Consider the following 22,878-nt stretch of genomic DNA (forward strand, 5'->3'; position numbering starts at 1 on the left):
TAGTGGTCACGCGCAACTTCAAAATTTGCATTCCCCACCTAATTAAAAAAACATCTGGACCACTGAAAGCGTGGTGGTGTTTTCTGTTTGTGTTTGTTGTACACGCTGACTTTGCCAAGTAAAATATTTTGCACAAAAATTAACTGATTTTAGAGGTCTGTTGTAAAGTGACTAAAAGACAAACCAAAAGGCAGTCCTTATGTGATCCTCTACACGTTGTCTAGTGTAAGGCTGTTGAGATACACTGTTCAAAGAGATTTTTTTTAATTTTCCAGATTTCTAACATCTAGCTGACCTACTAGACACAGAGTGAATAAGCCTCAATCTGACACATCAACCAAGAAGCACAGCTGAAGATTTTTTTTGAGGTGAGTTGTTCATATGCATGTTCACTCCACTGTGCATATAAGATCATTTACACTAAGGACATTTTAAACTATGGCAGCATCCAGGGACAGCTTGTAGATGATCCTCTGCCATACATTGCATCCAGAGTGCGCACTCAGATGCTAGGAGCACTCATGCCTTTGGTTTCTGTCCACCCCGCATTCCCAGGGTTAAGTGATTATGGGATTAGGAAGCTAGAGGTAGCTGGTTTGTGAACAGGCACAAGAAATACCTATCTAGGAAACGAGTATCTATCCTTTCTCTTTGAGTGACTGTCCATACATATATATTCATACCCTGGGTGACTCTAAGCAGTCTTTCACTAAGCACACAGGTTACGGGTCTGGTAGGAATATCCCTGGAATATTTCTGCCAAATGGCATATCATGCCTCCTAGCGTTTGATGGCCAAGTAGTCAGGAAAGGAGGCTCCAGATGCCTTCTCTGCACATCTTGCAAATTCTACAGAACAAATTCTACGGAAAGACTCCAAACTTTCACAAAGTCTAATTCAAGATTTTGCCTTGTCCAGATAAAAAGATAAAGCAGATTAACACGTAGTGAATAGTAAAATACTTCATCCCTGCATGCATAAAAGGTTAATCTCTTGATTTAAGCAGATTACAAGACAAGTGAAACAGGTAATGTGACTCTTTAAGCCTGTAGGAGAAAGTCTGTCTTAAACTCCTGAACTTCTGTCATGCTCCCAAGCTGCTGGGGTGGCCACCAAAAAGGTCACATTCACTGAAGGATACAAGAGCAAACAAGCAGGTATAGCCTCAAAGAGCTTCTTAAAAAGAGATGGCACCAATGAAGGTTCCACTGAGGCCTCAAAGTAGAAGAAATGTCCTAAACCATGAGGGAATATACCTGCAGCCAAATGGGAAATAAAGAGAGCAGCCTTCTGCAGCAGGACAACAGGGTGAGAATGGCTGCAATATTGTGTAGGTTCAATATGTAGTCCAAACCAAAAGGAAGTCTCCCCCAAACGGTAAGGCCTAGGTGTTCCCCACGTAGAGGCACTGATCCAGTTAGCCATAGACAAACACAGCAGATTCCTGCTGTTGCTGAAGACCAGAACTGTCTTATCTAATTTGCCTCAGTCCTGTTCCTCCATGCCACCCCCCAACTTTCTGTGGAGGAAAGGCACACATCAAGAAGGCCAAGCATGGCAAGATGAACACAACCAGTGTTCATTATAGGGACAAGACAGCTCCGGAGTGGAAGAGCCAGCACTTCTCAGAGGTGACTAGAAGAATACCTGGGGAGCCACTAATCATAAAGTAAAAGCTTTAAAAATGCCACACCAGATGTGTGGCACAATCTTGGTCCAATAGCCTGAAATGTCTCAGGTCTTCCATGTGGTTCAGTGCTCCAGGAAGACATACTGCTGTCACATGAACCTGACATAACCTCCATCCCTCCCAAATAAAAAACACCTTATGACACAGTAGGAAGAATCTAGTGACACCCTGTTTATCAATATCACTGTCATGTTGTATATTGACTGCTGCATGATAGCAACAATGTGTGGGAGGAATATTTGGTACACACACACCCAACAACTCAGCATTGCTATCCACAGCTGTGTGGGTGTAGATAGGACTTCTCTGGGGACCCAACAGCCTGACCCCTGAGACTGTCAAGTACACAGAACAGACCCAGAGGAATGGAGACGCGTCCAAGACTGTGACTGAAGATGGTACTAAAGGCTAGATGCCAACAAACATATGCCACATATATTGGGCATCTTTTGGGAACATAAGCAGGCTGGTGTCTTGGATACAAGCTGCTCATAGTGAACTTGACATGAGGTGTCAAGCTACTCTGGCACTAAGAAACAACACCAGTTTATATCTCCCTGTCTGTGAGACGAGAAGCAACAAACTCTTAGTTCCTATACTTTGTGGTCAGAATACCTGCTGCTTTCTGCCAGAACAGGTTCTCTCATTAGAAAGGAAAGAAAAGCTGGGTTTGGAAGACAGCAGCTTTCCAGAACAGAGAAGGAAGAAAGGAATATAGGCTGAGTCTCTTAGAGCAAGTTTTGTATGGAAAACTAGATGGAAGAGAATAGGTGTTTTATACCCCTGGTTATTCTGCCTGCTTCCGTGATCCTAAGGGAATTCACAGCTGAGAAACACACAGGAAACGAAGCCAAAGATTCCAAATCAGATTCCTAAACCAGAACCTAATCCATATCTGTTGGTATATACCAAGCTGAAACAACTCACTTCTGCAGCTCTAGAAACACCCAACAACTTTATAGGAGGGAGAAGAGGCCCGAGATACCGGCTTTATGGCTTCAATGGCCACATACAGAAGATAGTGCAATGTCCCTGTTTGAGAAATACAAGCTGTGAGACTACACCACAGCCAAAGTATGACAGGACTTTGATCACCACCCACATCGGCCTCTATGGACTCTGAAGGCAGAAAAGCCATGTTGTGAATAAACGTTCAGCTTGTCCAGAGAGAGAGTAACCACAAGTGGAAACTGCAGCTCAGAAACGCATCGTTAGACTTGGCATTACAAATCCCATGGCTGTATCTGCTCAGGGTGGTGGTTCTCCACTGCCATTACAGAGTGGCTCCTGGGGTTTGGACAAAGGTGACAAATGTTCCTTGGTGTTTTCTGTGGGAAGAAAAGTCTTGGAGCTGTGAACAAGGGTTGAGTACAGCTTCAAATTTGGGAATTAACTATGGATAGGTATTTTGAGCAGCTGCAAACTAAGTCATACACCTTTTTTTTTTTTTTTGATGGCAGCAGATGGAGGCCTGCATATCTGGACATGCAATTGAGGATGGCAGAGATGACTGCTGTCTTAGTGCTCCTTTCTGACCTTATGGCCAAAGTCTTATCAGATCAAAAACTTACAGGGGTTGTACTTCTCACTCAAACAGAACAAGAATGGGCATGTCGGTCTGGAAAGGGGATTAACACCTACCACATGTGCAAGGCATGATGATGCCAGAAGGCTTAACTGAAGAAGCCATAAAAGCAAAAAAAGAATGAAAGAGAAAATAAAATTATAATAATACAGATTAGTGTTAACCAAGAACAGCTGTGATGCAGTGAAGATTGCAGTGAAGGAAGTTCTGACATAAACCATCATCCATGGAACAGAGGCTCTTGGCAGATTGTGTTGCTCATTTATACCACATGAGGTGAGTACTAGTAACACACTTGATAGGTCTAAAAGTCTCTGGCTCAACTCTTCGCTGGTAGCCCTCAATGGCAAGTACACATAAGACTATGACTCAAAGGATAAATCCATTTTCCAGTGGCAACTGGATCACTGCTGTCGCTACCTCAGTACTGCATGCAATAATTGTATTTAATCAAAATAACATTTTTCATTTGTAGCCCTACCAAAAAAAAATAATCATGTTTCATTAAGTGTTTGCAATTCGCGATGAGTTATGTAAAACAAATCTATTACCTTCTACATTAGGGTCTCCAAACGGATTTAATTCTCCTGTGTCAGGATCACCAAAAGGGTTCGTACTAGAGTTGGCCAGGTCTTGCTCCTCTTCATCCAGAAAATTAAGCTTATTGATAAGCTCTACAAACAAGATGGAATATTGGTTTAATATAGATAAACACTGCTCATCTAACATATTTCAAGCTCAAAAAATCCCCTGTATCAATGATCCCTCGAAACACTGCACCATGGTATGGCATGAAATGCACAACTAAGCTAACGCACTTCAGTTAAGTACACCAAAGAAGGAGGAAAAAAAATGAAATTAATGAAACTTTATTTGCTAATGAGAACATTATGTAACAGAAACGACTACTAAGCAAGCCTTCTAATATCTTCATTAAATAAATGTTGCAGAATACCTAACAAGTGAAATGTGGTGATTTCTTTTTGGTTATTTACATACATGTTAACTATCAGCAGTAAATTTTAATTTTTGATGTAACATGCACACAAAATCAGAAAGGGGACATCTCGTCATGTTAGAGAGGTCAGGTATTACTGACTGCACAACTAATGTTTTAGGTTTGAGGTGTGGGGTTTTGTTTTGATTTTTTTTTTAATTTTCTTTTTCTTTCTTGTTCATTATCAGATGACAACAGGAGCTGTAGAGGAGACTGGCTCTTTCTCTATCGTGTTGTTACCTGTTGGATGCACTACAAATTACTGAGCATCATGCTGGGTGGAAGCACAGAGATAAAACTGACAGCTGAATACACGCAGGAGTCAAAAGGTAACAGGTCACAGTAAATACAGACAATCAGAAACAGAAAGAAAGGAGGAAAGCTCATAGACCTTCAGAGGAACTGGCTGATTTAGCTGAAGGCATATTTGCTCGCTTTATGCAGTCATCTTGATCTTCATCTAAGCTGCTCAGAGCATTCAACTGGTTTACAATTTCTGTAAATAGAAGCCAGTCAAGACAAACGTAAGGCAAGGGAATTTAATGAAACAGAAGTGGAACGAACACTGTTACTAGAAAGAGAGAGGAGGAGGGAGAGAAAGGGTAAAAGAGAAGACACTGAGAATTAATTAAAAGAATACATTTAGAACGAGTCCTTACAGTGATATACCCACAGCAAAGCACCTGTGTCGGTGTTCTGTGACAGTTTAACAAGAAACCCAGTTAACAGACATAAACAAAACCTTGCCAGATTCCTGGTGTCAGCAACAGTAATTAGTTTTATGAGGATGAGTACGCGCACCAGTTTAAAATTTAGATGTAGTAGATAAAAGACTTTTCCTGCTCATGAACAAAACCTGAATTTTAGCCCATTGTCAATCAACACATAACAGCCCCAGAACAATTTACCTCCCAAACCCTTAAGGCTACAGAAAACTAATACATACGCATGCATTTTATGTATAATTTATTTATACACACACACTCTGATTATTTAACATTTACAACCAGTCACCGTTAAATTCTGACCTACAAGTTGCACCTATCTAATAGTTCTAAAAGATATGATCAGTATTGTGCTATGAGAATGCACAGTGAATGCGTATATATTTGTTGAATTTGCCACTGTAATGCTACGCAGGTAACACCTTACTGTTTGGCAAAAGCCTATACCACCTGACATCCATAGTGGAGAGCTCTGAAATGCGATGAACTAATAATTTTTAAACTGTATTAATGTTTAATTCTAGCCAAGACATTGAAGCCTCCATAATTCTGGAAGGAAAGAAAGAAACAGAAACCAACTTTTTACAGGCAGGAGAAAACTGCAGGAGAGATGATCCTGCTTGTTGAGTATCATCACCTCTCTGACAGGTGATCACGGTCACCTGGTCATCTCCTGTCTTTTCCCAATAAAATAAATGGATGAAGTTTTCTGGTGTCATCAGTGAAGTTAAAGCTACATAGATGCCTGTACACACTTCTTGTGCCAATCATTCTCGGATTTTCTTTAAACTCCAATTTCTCACGTCCACAAGAAGTTACTTTTTCGAAACGCTTTTAGTTCGTTGTGGTTTTGAACTTGATTTTTTCTCATATGACAAAGTCACAGCAGAATTCCTCTTAACTGCACCTCCTAACTGTTCTTGACCTTAAAGCAAAAATCTGCTTACATGGGATCACATTTGTATCTATCTACACAGAATTAATTTCACCATCCTCACTTCCTTATTTTTAACTCAAACAAGACTAAAAAATAACACCAAAACTGCTCCAAAACTCTTAACATTCTCAGTATTAAATCATATATACACCTTAGAGATCTGAACAATATAATACTACCTATACACCATGGAAGATATCTTCCTGTACTCAAATAAAACAGCTGACCTTATAAAACACTAGTACAAATGAACTACTAGTTTAAAACAGGCTGAGTTGCTGACACGATTTACAATTTATTATGCCAGCATGTGAAAAAAAAAAAAACAAAACCCAAACCAATTACAATTCAGTTTTTATTGTCAGAAAATAACAAATTAAGTTCAGAGCTTTAAAAAGAGGGAATTCTTTGATGTGGTCTGAATCACTTGGTCCCATCTGCCAACCTAAACACCCATATGCACTACAATGTTTCTTATTACAATATGAAATGGTTTATGTCATATTTTGGAGGGTGGAAATGGTAGGTTGGAGATTTATGTCCTATATTATCTTTTATAAATCTCATCTACAAACGTATGTTAGCTTGTTCTACAAGTATGTCATATAAATCACTGGTTTGGTTTGTTAGGGATTTTTTTCATTCTTTTCTCTTGCCTTTTTTTTTTTTTTTTTTTTTTTTTTTAAGGAGCTTGCTACTGACAAAAGAAAGAATAAACGTACCACAAGTTTACATGAGAGGTATGGTTTTGCAAATGGCAAGAAAGGGTTACACATATTGGTCTCCAGAAGCCTGCTCTTGAAATATGCTGGGATTCAGACTCCTGCAACAGGTAGCACATGGGCACGTTGCTGAGTCCATGTGGCACTCCAGGACAGTCACCGTGCTCCTGTGCAGATGGAGCAGGAGGCAACTATTAATCAGCATGAGGCTCTAAGTATCAATTAAAACATTAAGAGAAGCAATGTATTTATTACTACCCTAGGTTTGTGAATTATGAGCTACGTTTCTTCAAGTATGTTGTGATGCGTTGTCTTCAACTGAAGACTAAGGATAGGATAATACTGGGAGGTTTAAATTCATCCATATTAATAGTGTAGAAACAAAATATTTGAAATGTATTTGGTGGCTACAAACATAATTTTCAACTTCAGACAAAACAGAACAGTTAGGTGGGGATACAGCTTTTACACATGAAAAATTTAAACAAGAAATATTGGGAAGGAAGGAGGAAAAGCCTGAGATGGAGGGAGACTTTTTTTAAATTAAAGTAGTGCTTTTTTAAAATTAAACTAGTGCTTTGAATGGAAAACATCTTTCAGTCTGATCTCAAGGACAGTTATATTGCAACAGCTCGCACATTGACCACAACAAATTCCACAATGCTTTTGAGGCAGGTCAGTATTGCACCACTTACTTCATACCTGAAGAAACAAGAGGTACAGATACTTACCCAAAGTGAGGCAACACACCAAGAGAAGCAGCATTTCCTAACTCGCCTGCACCATCTAGAGCCCCAGATGAGGGCAGGTTAGAGCAGGTCTCCTTTGTTCTCCTAGAGGTGGATAAATTTGTTCATCTATAAAACTGTAACTTTGGGCCCAATGAAAAAATTAACTTTTGTACACTGCAAAAAGGAACAGCGTCTGTGATAAAGACTCACAGCACCTGTTGCAGCTGTGGCTTGAGAATAACATTTTAGTCATCAAGTCATCCAACATTTCTGCGAGACCTTGAGTCAAAAGGAGGATAATAATCCCTTCTGCTTTACTACTTGCACTTTACTTTTTCAAAGCTCGCTTACAAACATTAACCAGGTAATACTCCCATCGTTCCTGTGAAGTAGTTATAGCCAGTATCCCCATTTTACAGTTGGGAAAACAGGCACACCAAGGCGAAGTGATTTGCCGCAGGGGACTCTGAGTCAGTGAAGGCATTCCAGCTCGCTCGGCTGCCAACACCCTAACATGGCAACAGATGAGAAAATGTTGGGAGCAGCAAGCTTTCAAAAGGGTTATGTAACTTCCTCAATTAACTTTATGGGATTCTGTGAACACAATTCTTTTTGAAAGAAATTTTAGAAAGAGTACTTCATCAGTTTTGTTCCATTTTCTTCTTTTGAGATTTCTTCCTGCTTTTCTATAATTATTCCTACCTCTTTCTCCCTTGGTTCCTCAGCTCTTGTCCTTGTGTTTTATTAGTTTTTCCCATTCATTATATTTATTACAGGAGTCACTCCAACTGCTAATGTAATCAGTCTTGAACACATGTTGGAATAGGTCCTTTACATTTTATTTATTAATGTTTACTTACTGCCCTATGTTTTATGTTCTCCCATTTGCTTGGGAAACTACATGTACTCATTCTCTGTCAACATCCCTCTCACCCCTCTCCTTGTCTAACATGGGAAAAGTTAGCCAGGCTAAAAAAGTAACTCAGGTGTTGCAGTGAACACAAGACTCAAAAATCCAAGGCTGACCTTTCGAGTAGGTATTGTAATGTTTGCTCAGAACAGATAATTTTGGTCTCTACAACAGATAGAAAAGCTGAAATGCCTCAGACAACTCTAGCTAGGACCTTGTGCTGCATATCAGACAGCTCACCATTCTCCATCTATCTCCAGGGATGTTCACCATATAGCCAGAGGACAGTGGACAGATTAGTCAAGTCTACATCAGCTTTTTGCTTGCTCAGGAACCATTTGTTGCTTTGTTTACACTCTGAACGCTGCAAAATAGAAGTCGAGGAACAAGATCTGCTGCTTTTCAGCTATTGTCCTTCTGCACGTAGGTTTTCTGTAACAGTCCTCAGTGCAGTATCTAGGCATAACTTGATAAAACACTTCTGCACAATAGTTTATATATTACATAGCCTCTCCTTTATGTGCCCTTCTCTGTGATTACTGGATGGCCTGATGAACATATCAGGGTTTGTTTGGTGTTCTGACCCGCACCTGAATTATTCTGGTTACACTGGTAAAGGAGAAAATGACCCTGCAGAATGACTTAAATGTGACCAGACTCTGCTCCCTGACCAAGACCACATTATCTCTGTCTCTCAAATACTTCATTCTGGCCCTTCCAATGTGCTCTGTGCCAGATACATAGAGCATAAGTAGACATTTGGTCAGGGTACAAAATGTTTAATTGAATATATAAAACATAGACAAAACATACTTGCAACCTTTCACAACACTAAACATAACTAAGCAATAACTGCTTCATGCTAAACCTTTTGACTGAAACAAAAGCTCGAAAAGAAGCAATGAAAGTAATGTTTTGTAACACCAAACCAACGTTCCTCTGTTTTTTCAAGAACAGATTTAACAATTCACTTCTCTGCATGGGATACTCCTCCCCATCTTGGAGAAGGATCCCTTTATTTCAACAGACATTTTTAAAGAGCACTAGCAGGTATGAAGGATGCCACCAAAAGTTAATTTGTCTTTTCCTGATTCTTTTATGCTAAGAGTTCCTACAGAACTCATCTGGAGCAGTACTACAAAATGATCTCTACCAATAATTTAACATCATCATGTCCTGATCCCACTTGCATTGATTAGTTCAGCTATTCTGGACACCAAGCATTTTCATCAGCAATTCAAATGTGGTATTAATATCTCACTTCAAACAACCTTACTATCAAATGCCATCTGAAGTCCTTTAACAGCCTCCTCATTTCATTTCCATGAGACATCCCCAACCAAAAGGCAGAAAGAAGTATGCTGCCTGGAATTACCATGTTATTGAGCAGAACCTCAGCACGTACCCACGGCACAACTCATTTTGCAGTTATTCTCACAAACTGTCTTCATTATTTCACTTCAGCTCATCCTCTTGCCTTCTTGCTCACTGACCCTTTCCCTCCATCTTTTCACTCCTCTGGTTCACACTGGTTATTTGCTTCCCTAAAATGCTACTTACTGAGTGCATTCTCTCTTAAAAACAGGACATGGACGCACACACACACAAATCAATCCTCTTGAATTCACAAATATTAAACTTAGTTGAGTTATGGATGGGTCCCTCTTCAATCAAACTATCTTAAATTTTGCTTTGGTTTGGATTCTTTTACTGTGAAGTACAAATATAACATAAAGATAAAATCCACAGAACACAGCTGGCAATTAGCAAAGGAACTGTATTTTACCATCCCTGCGGCAAAACCAACCTGTAATTTTTGCAGCCTTTTCCTCTTGATTCACTCTGTTTTCTTCGTCTTCTTCATTGTCTTCCTCAAAATCATCTAGATTTCCAATATCAGCTTGTTTCATACTCATCAAACTAGCCAGGCTTTGCATGTCTTCATCCCTACATAACAAATGCCAAACGAGGCATTAAAATGCAGCCTGTTCATACTATTGCACTATTAAAAATCCTTTAAACATTTTAATGCTTTCTTCAGGGAAGTCTCTGATATGAGATCTGACTTTGAATATAGTGAAAGAACAAAATGAATACACTCACGCGCATCAACTTCTGAAGGCAAAGTTTTCTATTAACAGAACTCTAAACGGTAAAACCAGTGCTGCCTTGCATTAAGAGTCAATTTAATGACTGCTGCTTAAAATTTTCAACCAGTCCAGAAATGCTAGTAAATACTTATCTGGTCGTCTTTGGTTAAAGAGCAAATGCTTGGTCAGACCTACTGTCCAAATGCTGCATGTGACACCTACCACTGTGTTCATTCAGAATGCCTGACACCGCTATGGAAATGAAAATCTCTTCTCTAAATATCTGAATTTATTAACAAGAAAAAAATCCATTACATATCAATGGCCAATATCAATTCTTATTTGACTGTATCGCATCTATATCTATATCTATGTATAGATATATAGATATATCTATTTATCTATCTTTCACATAACTGTGCCTTTCATATCAAATACATTTGATGAAAATATGACAGCAGGCAAAGAATCAGAGAAATGGATCTTCTACATTTGTTTCATACAAAACCCAAGATTTTTGAAGTATATGGTGTCATTCTTGAAGCAACACCAGTCTTACCTCTTTTAAAACCTTTGCAATAGGTTTATTGAGACTAATGAATTTATTTTTTTTTGGCTCCTTACAACAAGACAGACTGGAGATTGCATGGCTAGAGATCATCTCTGCTGAAAACAGTCTGGGGATCTTGGCAGAGAGCAAGCTCAAGGAGAGCCAGCACCATGCCCTGGCAGACAAAGGAGGCAAAAGCATCCTGAGATGCATTAAAACAGGACCACAAGCAGTAGACTGAGGTAAGTCATGATCCCCATTTACTTGGAGTCGTTGGACTGCATCTAGGGTGCCTTGTCCAGCGTTGGCTCCCACAGTACAGGTAAAGGTGCTGATAAACTGGAACAAGGTTAGCAGAGGGTCACTGAGATGGTTGGGGGCTGGAGCACCTGCCCTACAAAGAGAGGCTGAGCGAAATGGACTTGTTGAGCCTGGAGAAGAGATGGCTTCAGGAGGACCTAGCAGCAGCCTGTCATCATTGCTGAGAAGACAGTGTTGCAAGGCAGAAGGATGAGAGACAGTGGACATAGATTGAAAGCAGAGACGTTCTGATCTGATGTGAGAAAAAAATTGGAACATCATCAACAAGTGGTGGGATGGGTTGCCCAGAGAGGCTGTGCAGTCTCCATTCTTGGGTGTTTTCAAGCCCCAGTGGGATAAAGCCCAGAGGAAACTGGTCTGATCACATGGCTGACTGCTTTAAGCAGGATGCTGGACTAGGTATCTCTACAGGTCCCTTCCAACATGAATTACTCCATCTTCTTTGAAGCTGACCGTGATAAAACCAGACACACAGCTTTTGTGCCTAACAACGCCAAGAAAACTATACAAATTATTTTAAAGGTACCAATTACAGGAATGAAAATGACGTACTAATCATGCCTCAGATCTGCACAGGAATACTGAGGCACTTAAAACATGGGATTAAACTCAGTGATTTAACTGGAGGTTAAAATCAGAAACTCTTTGGGGCAATGGTTTCCTACTGTGTGAGTTCAAAGTAATCAGCACTACAGAACCCGCAGTTACATAGGACAACTAAGTATTTGTGGTATTAAAGTATTAATAATAATAAATATAAAATAAGTAACTGTCAGGAACTCAAAGACCTTTCCATTCATGCAGAATCCTCAAGGTTTCATCTTCCTCTTTTGACAACTAATAGGTTAAATCAACTCTTTTAACACAGGGGAAAAAAATGCAGCATTTTATAACTGCATTAACGGGCAGGCTCTTTTATGCATCGAAGACAAAAAGCTGTTAGCATACAGATCTTGTATAACACATGTTCACATGAAGTTTAGAAATTAAAAGGTCTCCAAGGTACTATTTCTTTTTACTGTCCTTTCTGTTTTCATACTTTATAATATTTTTTCTGTGCCTTAGAAATAAGGTGATTTTTCATACTGCATAGCAACAGGTTGCAGTATTTTCTTTATAAAACACATAAGATTAAAAGTGAATCTCACTTTATGGAACCACAACAGTTTGCAAGAGATATAAGCAAGCCTTGGCCTAGCTACCTTTTCTTGCACATTCATGTACTTGACACTTGAATTCTCTCTTTTATTTTGACTAGTAAGATAGTCTCTATTTACACATACTGGAAAATAATGCTTTCACAAACAGCAGCTTTTTTTTTTTTCAGGTCCCTGGTTCAGGGCAATATTAAAGCCCTATTGTTAACTTACAATCCAGCTAACCTACAGTCCTCAGCCTGAAACCTATTGATTTCTATGGGAAGAAGGTATACGTGATCCTAAATAGATCAACTTTTACAAATTATGGCCTCAACAACCCCTAAGAGCCTAGTATAGCTATTTAGTGTATAGTTCATGGATGCTGGTTGTTCCAAAAGAAGTTGTGAGGTTATCAGATACCGACTTTTTCATTCCCGTTTTCAGCTGCAATACTACAGCTAAATACTTTCAAAAAATCATTCTTACGCAGTATGTCAAAATGTGGTTCACAAGAGGTTATTCAGAGAAGGGAAACAGTAACAGTAATTCATAGTAATTAATGCATCTGTGGCTTTCAATGCATGCAGACAAAAAAGCCTTTTTGTGTCAAAATATATGCCTTAACACAGCAGTCTGGAAAGTCGTTCATGCCACAGTTTTGGGGCACTTGTATTGCAGTGGGCAATGTCAACAAGTGTATTCAAGAACCCTCAAAGCCAGAAGTAAACTGTGAGTCTTTTGGAAGGAAAAGGAATTTTAAGAAGAGGTAAAAGAACCAGTAGAGCAGTAGCTTCCCCCATATACCTCTTTGTGTTCTGCCATTCTCATATTCTAGAGACAGAAAGGAAAAGCAAAACAGGATAGGTGACAAATGATCCATCCTCCAGCCACACAAAGTTGTCAATATCTGACATCTTGAATCTGGCAGAAATTGTAGGAGAGGTTATAGGGTCTGCAAAAATAATCTGTATCCTCTGCCCTCCAAAGGCTGTTGAAATAAGCGACAGAACCAAGTGAGTGAGTAAAGGGAGTAGTAATCAGTGCCCAATCGAACTCTTTTCACAGATGTTCTTGTGTTCAATCCAGAATCTTACTTCTGACCCCACCCCCTCTCCCCTTACAATTGGCTTTGTCCTTCTTTCATTCTTTGTGAAATATAAATACGTGAAATAGAAATAAGTACTCCTTCCCACATTTCGCTTGCAGCCTACCAAGGGTATTGTTGGATGAACATACACGCACACAAATATACACTCGTGCTGATTTTAGACCTGTAGATATTTTTAAGCTGCTGTTACTTAAAATGTCTATAACAGTAAAGGACAAGCTGTTTGTCTCTGAAGGACACAAGAGTAAAATCAGAGCAAGAAATTACTTTCACTCAGCTAGGAAACTAAGTATGGCAGGAATGATAGGTATGCTGAAGGATACTCTCAAATTGTGCCATTCTACACAGAAAGAGCTCTTTATCCAAAGAATTCTGTGAAAAGCAACACAAAGCAGGCTATCTGGTTTAAAAAAAAAAAAAAAAAAACAACACCAAAAAAACAACAACTTACGTGGCTTTTCCTTCCCTCAGGAAAATACAAGATAAAGAGAACTGTAGTGTGGCAGATACCACTTTCTTAGACAAAGGCTTGAATTTTAACTTGACATCTGTCTGTGTAGGCATGGGACTTGCATATTGCTTCATGTTGATGCTGCTGGTGGCAAGTGCTTTTCTGCGTCCAGAAGGAGATTCCTGAAAGCAAAGGAAAAACAGAACTAATGTAAAAGGTGCTGTTACATTAAAACCTGTGTGTGCATAGAACAAAAGATAAACCTGCATCATTCTTTTTTCAAGTACACAGGCAGCAGGGATTGCTGTGGTCCCTTCTAGAGACAGAAACTCACTTCTTAAACTAGGTCGGCCACTAATGGTGGCTTCTTTGAACACTTGCTTAGTGCAATAGAAAAAGTTGTTCATTGTGATTAGTGGTCCTCCATATTAGATCCTAGGTCCTTAATAGCTTGAGTTTGTTTTAGCATCCACAGCACACATCCATTTAAGCAAGCAGGAATATATCTCCATTTTTTCTGATAGCAAACTGGACTAGTTTTGTCCAAACTTGGATAGTCCTGGTCTAGGACTTCCAATCTATGGAAGACACAGGTTTCAATTATGCACATATTTCTTTACATAACAGTATGAGGTCATCAAGTTAATATTTTGAACTGCTCTCTGTGTTCAATGCTCAAATACAACACCTGAATATTCTTCAAAACAACGGTACTTCTCACTAGTGTTGCCTATGTACTATTAAGAGTGACAGCTTTCTGAAATTAAGGTTGACAAGGCTTACAAGAATATTGACAAAAATTTTGCAAGGAAAAAATAAAGAGCAAGAAAAGATAAAGATAAAAGCCTAAGTTGTGTTTCAAAAGCCTAAGTTGTATTTCAAGATAAAGGTGTTGCTCGCAGTTTAACAATTCAGACAAATTAATCTAAAATGCATTTAAGAATCTACTCTGTTGTTCCATCTAATATCAGCATGAGCAGCAAAGGAATGATTATATGTAATGAAGCTCCAGTAACAAAAATAAAACAAAAAAGCCCCGCTGTTAACTCTTTTGAAAAATGTTCTCACAATACGACTACATTTTACTGCAGTTGACAATCTGTGTTTGTCCTAGGTTACAGTGTAAAATGTGCCCAAAAAAGTATTCTATTACCATCTTCAGGGGATGTTGAGACCAGGTGGGGCGGTGCTCCCTGCCTCCCGCTCCAGACTATCTCCTGTTAATGGGCACAACAATGCCTTATCGCCTGACCCATCGATAACTCGCTCCTGGACTATCTCCTGTTAATGGCCCATCAAGGAACTGCCTCACGACTCGCCATCCCATTGTGAGATGCTCCGCCCGGGGGGAAGGAGCCAAGCAGTCCATGCTAAATAAAAACTGAGATCTCGAACACCCTAGCAGCCTTCTTCCACTGGATTCCCAGAGGAGTTTTTTCCCCCCACTGGAGTCCCAGAGGACAAGAGCTACCTACCTACCACTGGACCTTCGGAGGAAGACCAGACCCTTTTACAAGATCGCTGCTTCAACTGAACTACATCCATCACTTCAGAAGGACTGCAGCCAGCATCTTATCGGACTGCTACTGCCACCCTAACAGGGTGTCAGGTTGTATTTGACTCTGTCAGTGTAAACCAGTGGGTTGTTTGGGGTTTTTTTCCTGCCTTGTGTTATATATATATATATATATATATTTTAGTAAAGAACTGTTATTCCTATTTCCCATATCTTTGCCTGAAGGCCCCTTAATTTCAAAATTATAATAATTTGGAGGGAAGGGGGTTGCATTTTCTATTTCAAGGGAGGCTCCTGCCTTCCTCCGCAGACACCTGTCTTTCAAACCAAGACAGTGTTGAATAAAGAATACTAATTCAATCAAAACATTCAAGCATCCTTTTTCAAAGTACTTGACATTTCCGCCCAGTAGAATAAGTCAGAATGTAATATGTCATCCCCAAAGAATACCTTGTTTAAAAAACTAGCCTTATCTGTCAGATTATGCACAGCAATATTATACAGAGCTATTAGTGCATGTAGATACCTTATGAATGAATTTCAAAAATGCATCAAACACTTGAGAAGGATTTAGGCCCTCTCAGAAGAAATACTTAAGAATATGCAAATACCCTCAACTGAATCACGTTGAACAGATGCGACTATCGCAAACAACACAGAGTGCTCTTTCCCTGTCCGCGACTGTCAATCCAAGAGCAAGATTAAGGTCCAAGGTTCTGACAATGTGTAAAATAGAAAGTATGATCAGGGAGTTTCAATTATTACACAGATATGAACAACAATAATTTGTTATTGTACCGTACCTTTAGAATAACTAAACATTACAACTCATTATACTGAACACAAGATTTACTGCAGTGCCTGTTCAGAAAGCAACATAAGAGACATGGCACTTCTTTTTTGTGTGTTCTCCAGCTAAATGTACACAAGCAATTTGCATCTTAACAGCAACTTGTTTCATAAACTAAATTTTAGATATTCATATTATGGTATAAAAACGGTGGGCAAGATGAACAGAAAGAAAGTTTGCTTAAACCTCTTTAATTACTTTTTTTAAGTATCTTCAGAGAAAATTGGCATGTATTTTGTGGCGTGCAAGTATTTATGCAACTGGCATGGTAAAAACTACTTGCCAATGCTAGTGCATGTGCTTTTCTGCCAAACAGAACAGGAGCGACCAGAAATTCAGAAGTAACTCAGAGCTGTACAGAGAAGACAACAGGGCAATGGGTACAAGTTGCACCAGGAGGTTTCGCCTTGATAGAAGACAAACATTTTTTACAGAGTAAACAACTAGTCACTGGAACGACCTCCCCAGGGACATGGTAGAGTCTCCATTGTGGGCGGTTTTCAAGATGCAACCGGACAGGGTGCTAGATAACCTCATCTAGGCTTCCTTTCCCAGGAAACATTGGACCAGATGATCTTTCCAGGTCCCTTACAACCTGAGCTGTTCTATGGCTGTATGATTCTAACTTGAACATGCCCTCACCTGCAGTCAGGCCAAAGGAAAACTTTCCATAGGTGGGTTATAATGACTAGGAAACATCTGTCACGCTTTGGACTTGACTCTTCTTTGAATCAGTTGGGATGAGCCTATGCTTTCAGACAAAAATCAATTATACCATAGCTGGTTTTAAAATCTCTGTTACAGTATCACAGTTAGTGATCTAACTTGAATGCATGGAAAGTCTCTTCATATGTTCATTATTTCCAAATTATACAATTAGGTTTTCCTAGGGGGAAAAAAAAAAAAGGGGGTGGTGTTTTTTCTTTTTAAAGAAGGTGCACGTCTGTTGTCATGTCATCACTCCCCTTCATCTATTAAAACACCCCCAAAAAGATCAAGTATATCTACAGGCAGAGAGATAGAACAAACAAATCATGAATGTGGGTACTTGCTTGCAGCTTTCCAGATGAATCAGTCATCAGCCATACCATGCCTGTATTCTAAAGTACTCTTCTCTGTTTGAATATGAAAATCACTTCCCCAGCAGCTGTAAACATCCCCAATTTAACAAAGACCTAGATTATTTCCTTGTGTAGCTACCCATGCCACCTTAGTGCTGGCTCACCCGTGACATACACCCTGTGCTATAAGAGCAACACACAGACCTCCCACGAGGTCCCTGGGGAGGTATTGTAGGGAATACAAATACTCTTCAGTGACTCCAAAAATGTGTATTTGGGGGGCAGAGCTACTTTCTCTTGTTACAATCACACCATCTTATCTGATAACTCAGATGCATGTTGTCTTTATCAAGGTGATTTTACTAAAAAAGCCAAAGCAAAGACGATAAGCCAACCTAAACAGCAGCTCAATGACAAATCTGAAGTGAAGAGAAAGAACAGAGCATTAAATTTGCAAGCATCCAAAAGCTGGGCGTGGATATCAAGGCAGGAGAATTTTGGAATGATGTGAAACTACATTTTCACTTAATATCTATTTATGTATAAATTATCATCTTGCCATTTGCAGCTTCAGATTATCTGATCAGAGAGCGAATCTCATCAGAGAGTGAATAAGACACCTGAATCAGGAAGAGGCAAAATTCTCCCAGTGAAGATGATGATGATCAATTCCTGGTGAAATCTGCTGGGGTAGAGAAGGAGGGAGACAAGAGTGCAGGCAGCTGTGTGCCAGTACAAAAGGGAAAGCCAGCCATGTGCAAGAAGATTCTTTTAGCACTTAATATCCTGAGGTGCTGTGAAGAGTAAGACATATTGGCAATCAAGTTCAGTCTTCCTGTGAAAGGAATTAATTTCATAATTTTTTTATGGGCCAAAGATAGAAGCTGAATTTTCAGGTTTCAATTGCCTATAGAAATCCAATTTTGTATATTTATCATATTTTAAAAAAATAAAAACCAACCAAAAATCAAAACAAAACCACAAAACCGAAACAAAAATAGACAGTCCCTTCTCTTTCAAGTTTTATTTTCCTTAACACGTGCGTTTAAGTACATCCTCCTACTCTACCAGAAAATTAAATGCGTTAGAAGTGTTGCAATGTTTCCTCCTTTTAAGCTTTATAGGCTTGGCCTTACATGGTTTTAGCTATATGAGCAGATGGGGGAAACTTCTTTTCTGCCCCTGAAAAGGATATTTTAAAAGTGCTTCGGTCCATGACTGATTTCAGTCATGGATTATGTTTTCTACTGACACACAACCAACTTTTAAAAAATTGTCTTTAAATGTCAGAACATGCTATTGACCACTTCTTACAAAGGGTGTAACATTTTCTTCAAAAAACCTACATGCTTCATACAATACAATCTGAGTTACTGCTGAACCACAGAGAAATTTTCTTGCAGAAGAATAAATAATTCTTAAATCAGCAGAGACAAAATAATCTAAGAGAAATAACTATGAGTGGGGTATACAGAAAGAGCTCAGCAGTAGGCTGGAACCAGTTATTTCAAACAGAAGCATACTCTGATAAGGTATCAATTAAGTAACATCCCTTTAATAGTAAGAGTCTGACCTAGTGTTACCTGTGTCTTATACGAGCATATGGGGTTTTGTGGAAGGTAAAGCAGGAATCTCGATGCAAATATTTTAATTGATCAACTCTTCTGATTTTGACTATACAACCAAAGTTTAAAATGCCTAAGGCTCAATTATGCCTCCAGGTATTTTACACACATGTGACTGCCAGAGTTGCAACAGCACGTTTTGTGTAAGGCTGCATGGAAAAGTCAATTTTGAAGTCACAATTGAGAAATGATCCATGTGATAATAAAGAGTGGTGACAAAATACAACATTTAACTACAAAGATAGCGTTCATTCTGTAAGAAAATGGTAGTTTGGAAACTTTACTTAAGGAAATCAATGCACTATGGAAATAAAATCAACTATGATTTTCGAACACCGCAGAAAGATAGAAGATAATCTACAATACTGGTAAAATACAAATACTTCTAGGTTATCTTCCAGCTCAAACATATGACTGTGTTTGAAAATGGGCACTGTTTGGTTCGTAAGATAATACGTGGAATATTGGTTAACAATCTTTTTTTGTTGTTTCATGTCTGCTGCTGTATAGTTCTAGCAAGAGAAGGAGTATATTGGAAAAAAAAAAGGCAATTCTTTTAGAAATCACCAATAAACAATTAAAAAAGAACTAATTGGTATGTTAGCAGAAACTACTGAAGCCTATCTTCTTGCATAACAGAATAGTGGCTGTGCCGGGTTGTCCAAAGGCTCTGAGAAACTTGCATATTATTTATGAAGTATATTGTTTACAAAGCGATCGTTGTAATTTACTTAAAGGAGAAACCCCCCCTCACACAAACGTATAGCGACGCTTCTCCAGAATACTCTCCTGTGTTAGGGAATTTCTGCTTTTGTATTCTATGCTTTCATGCCTTTCTTTCCCAAGTAGCTCCATCCTCCTTGACAGTCTCCTCCTACTACTTTCCTTAGTCCCTGAAATGCCTCCAGCATACACCATATTTGGGGTGAAATAACCCTCTCTGAGCACTACAGCAAGCTGAATCAGCTGTTCATAGCTGGGGAAGCATCAGGACGTGGCGTGTGGCTGGCTCTGCGCCATGCCATCTGGGTGGTTGATACTTGTGTATCCTGGAAACCTAGCAAAATATTAAAAATCTGGAGTAAGAAGAAGAGCTCGAAGCTAGCAAAACAAACATTAATATAGAAAATAAAAATACTTCCTAATACCTGGAGTACTTTGATTTCTGAATTCAGACAAAGAAATATGTAGAGCAAGCAATACTACATAAATCACTAGAAGTTGAAATCCTTTGTAGTAGAGAAGAATATCAGTAATAAATGTATTCAGGTAGTTTCCAATTTCTAAGCACACTGTATGTGTTTGTACAGGCTTTAAAAACATTGTCATGTCAGGCACAATCCACTGGTGCCTTTACTGACGTGGCTGTTTCTAACCACCTTCTGGCCTTTAACGTGGCATCTCTACACATGGTTTAGGAGCTAGCAGGGATTTGTGAATGCAAGATACAAGTCAACTGGAATCTACTCCAAAGAGAGACAAAATCAAGCCGATCAGAAGCCACATAGCTGCAAGTAGTGCAGGGCCAGGCTGGGATGAGCTCTCACTGCATGGGAGCACCTTGCACTCAGCTCTGCCAAGGTCAGAAGACCTATGGTACGTACACAGACATCCATTGCAAATAGGGGTTTAAATAGATATGGATGGGTTTTCAAGGAGCAGTTCCCCAACTCCATCCCTCTACAGCATTTTAAGTTACTTACACAAGCCCTCAAACTACCATCATATTACAAAGTTTGGGGGTAGAGAAGGAAAAATTAACACTGGCTAAACCACAGTCAGTTCAAATGAAGCCAACAAAGCTGCATCTAGTGTCACAGCTACAGGACTAGACTCACTTATCCCACAAATTTCTGTCTTTTCAATAATGCAACCATTCATCATTCTCCTCCACAAAATTCATGACTGAGCTGTGTCAGACATCCCAAAAATTACTATACGGGAAGTTACACACTTATATAAAGATCTACTTAGTGTAAAGGATCCACATAGTCTGATGTCTTTCTACATGGAGAATAAAGTGAAACAATGCTATGAACCACTAGCATTTTCTAGGAATCATCCCCATCTCTTCCTACTAAAGCAGACCTTTCAGAGCAAACAGGACTAAAATACTCTGACAAAGGAACGAAGACCAGATAATCTGTACCACAGGTGTAAAACAAACAGCCCATTTTCGCTTGGAAGATGATGATCACAGATGACAGACAGTCACGTCGCACTAATAAACAGTGCCCAACTCTCTTCCGAATGAAGGAAGTCAAAAGATTAACACCTCCATATGAAAGGTCTGAAGTCAGAGTCTTAATTTAAAGGAGACCCAAATAATGCAATAATACAAATTTCATGCAGCCTTCTTTCCTTAAAAATGTATTTTTAATGGCCTTATATCCTCTAATTACCGACTGCCTGGTAAGTCTTCCTCAAGGTTAATACAAGAAGTGCAAATAAGTAAGAAACAGCTTTATATTTTCTGTTAAACTGGCTTCATACTTCTACACTCACACAGAATCAAAATACTGGCCAGGTTTTGTTCACGGGGTATTCTCCTCTGGGTTGTTTGGGCTGGGGAAAGAGGACCTCCCCAGAAAACAGCAGAATGTATTTTACCTCTCCACACCTGAACTCAGCTTGCCTACACAGACCTTCGACTCCTGCTGCACTGCAGTCTTTAATCCCCGAGACTCAAGTGAGAAATACTAAGTAAATGCAGTAAAATATTTCCATTCAGCAGAAACTAGATAAAAAAGTACTGTAGTTCTTAATTATTTAGATACCAAATGGTCCCTCTTTAATAGAAATATATTAAGTAATACGTAATTACTGTACAAACATTATGCAAAAAAGACCTAACTGTGGAAGACAACAAGTTTCCTAATTGGATAGTGTTATTTTCTCAAAATAAACAGGGAAGATGTAGAGTGTAATATTTTTAGAGGGTCCCTTTTCACATCTTATAAAAGCAAATGCTAAAAAGCCCGTGAAGATATGCAGATTTTAGAGGAGCATTCTGCTGCACACTTGGGCATAAAATAATTAGTCAAAGCAACTTCTCTAGCTGTAAAAACCCATTGAGAGGAACAAGTTTTGAGGATTTTGCTTTCCTTTTGCTTCAGAATTCAGAGAACTTTTTGAAGGAAAGCTGTCCTCTGGCACAAACCCCACCACTCCTACAGCCACCACACACTGCATGGGAGGCGATTGGGAAATTCTCCCTCTCCCGACGCTGGATGCCAGCCCCACCAGCTGAGTTGCAAGCACCATCTTGCTTAGATGAAAAGATCACTGCTTCACTGGTAGAGCAAAATGGATCACTACAGAATTTAATTTGTGAGAGTATACAGCAATTAAATGCTAAAATAGACAAGCTACAGGGAGCTCTCTCAACTGGAGAGAGTAAATTAGAAACTATGTCAGTTAAAATAATTTAGACAGTCGGATGGGAGACTTGGAGGACCGAATGCAGGTAGCACGATCTGTGCTGAAAACTTATTTAAAAGCAAATAATGGTTCAAGGTATCCAGAACATTATTAAGAATTACAATGCATTTGAATGGAGAATTTAATGTTTAAAAAATTCTGCACATACCAGAAAAGTCTGAGCCCTAGACATGAGGACTGGGAAACAAACAAACAAACAAAAAATATAGAAATGTTGACACAGCTACACTGGATTACATAAATATATATTTGCAATGCTCAGAAAGTGACCCTTGTCCTTGTCCTTCTCAGAACCTGAGCCCTTGTGTCAAATTATTTATCATATTAGTAATATCTCGGGTTTAGATAAAAAGGCTACTTCAACACCACCAACATGATGATTTTTATAGCATGTGTAGATTGATGAATCATTATACTGGAAGCACAAGA

At 39.1% G+C, this 22,878-nt stretch overlaps 1 protein-coding gene across 11 annotated transcripts in view; it reads right to left on the reverse strand.

Moving 5' to 3' along the window:
• Window positions 1–22,878, reverse strand: part of EHBP1 (EH domain binding protein 1) — a 224,063-nt gene that overhangs the window by 124,167 nt on the left and 77,018 nt on the right. For 6 of the 11 annotated variants that reach the window (XM_086460877.1, XM_086460871.1, XM_086460874.1 and 3 more), the window contains exons 5-8: window positions 13,957–14,138; window positions 10,105–10,244; window positions 4,664–4,768; window positions 3,827–3,949 (exon numbers count right to left, since the gene is read on the reverse strand). In XM_086460877.1, coding sequence (XP_086317003.1) covers window positions 3,827–3,949; window positions 4,664–4,768; window positions 10,105–10,244; window positions 13,957–14,138 — 550 coding nt within the window. The remainder of the gene's footprint in view (window positions 1–3,826; window positions 3,950–4,663; window positions 4,769–10,104; window positions 10,245–13,956; window positions 14,139–22,878) is intronic. The other 5 variants (XM_086460878.1, XM_086460876.1, XM_086460875.1 and 2 more) reach the window with 1 other exon arrangement.

Source organism: Leptosomus discolor, chromosome 2 (genome assembly GCF_034619465.1).
Source record: "Leptosomus discolor isolate bLepDis1 chromosome 2, bLepDis1.hap2, whole genome shotgun sequence".
In the NCBI taxonomy this organism is placed as follows: domain Eukaryota; kingdom Metazoa; phylum Chordata; class Aves; order Leptosomiformes; family Leptosomidae; genus Leptosomus; species Leptosomus discolor.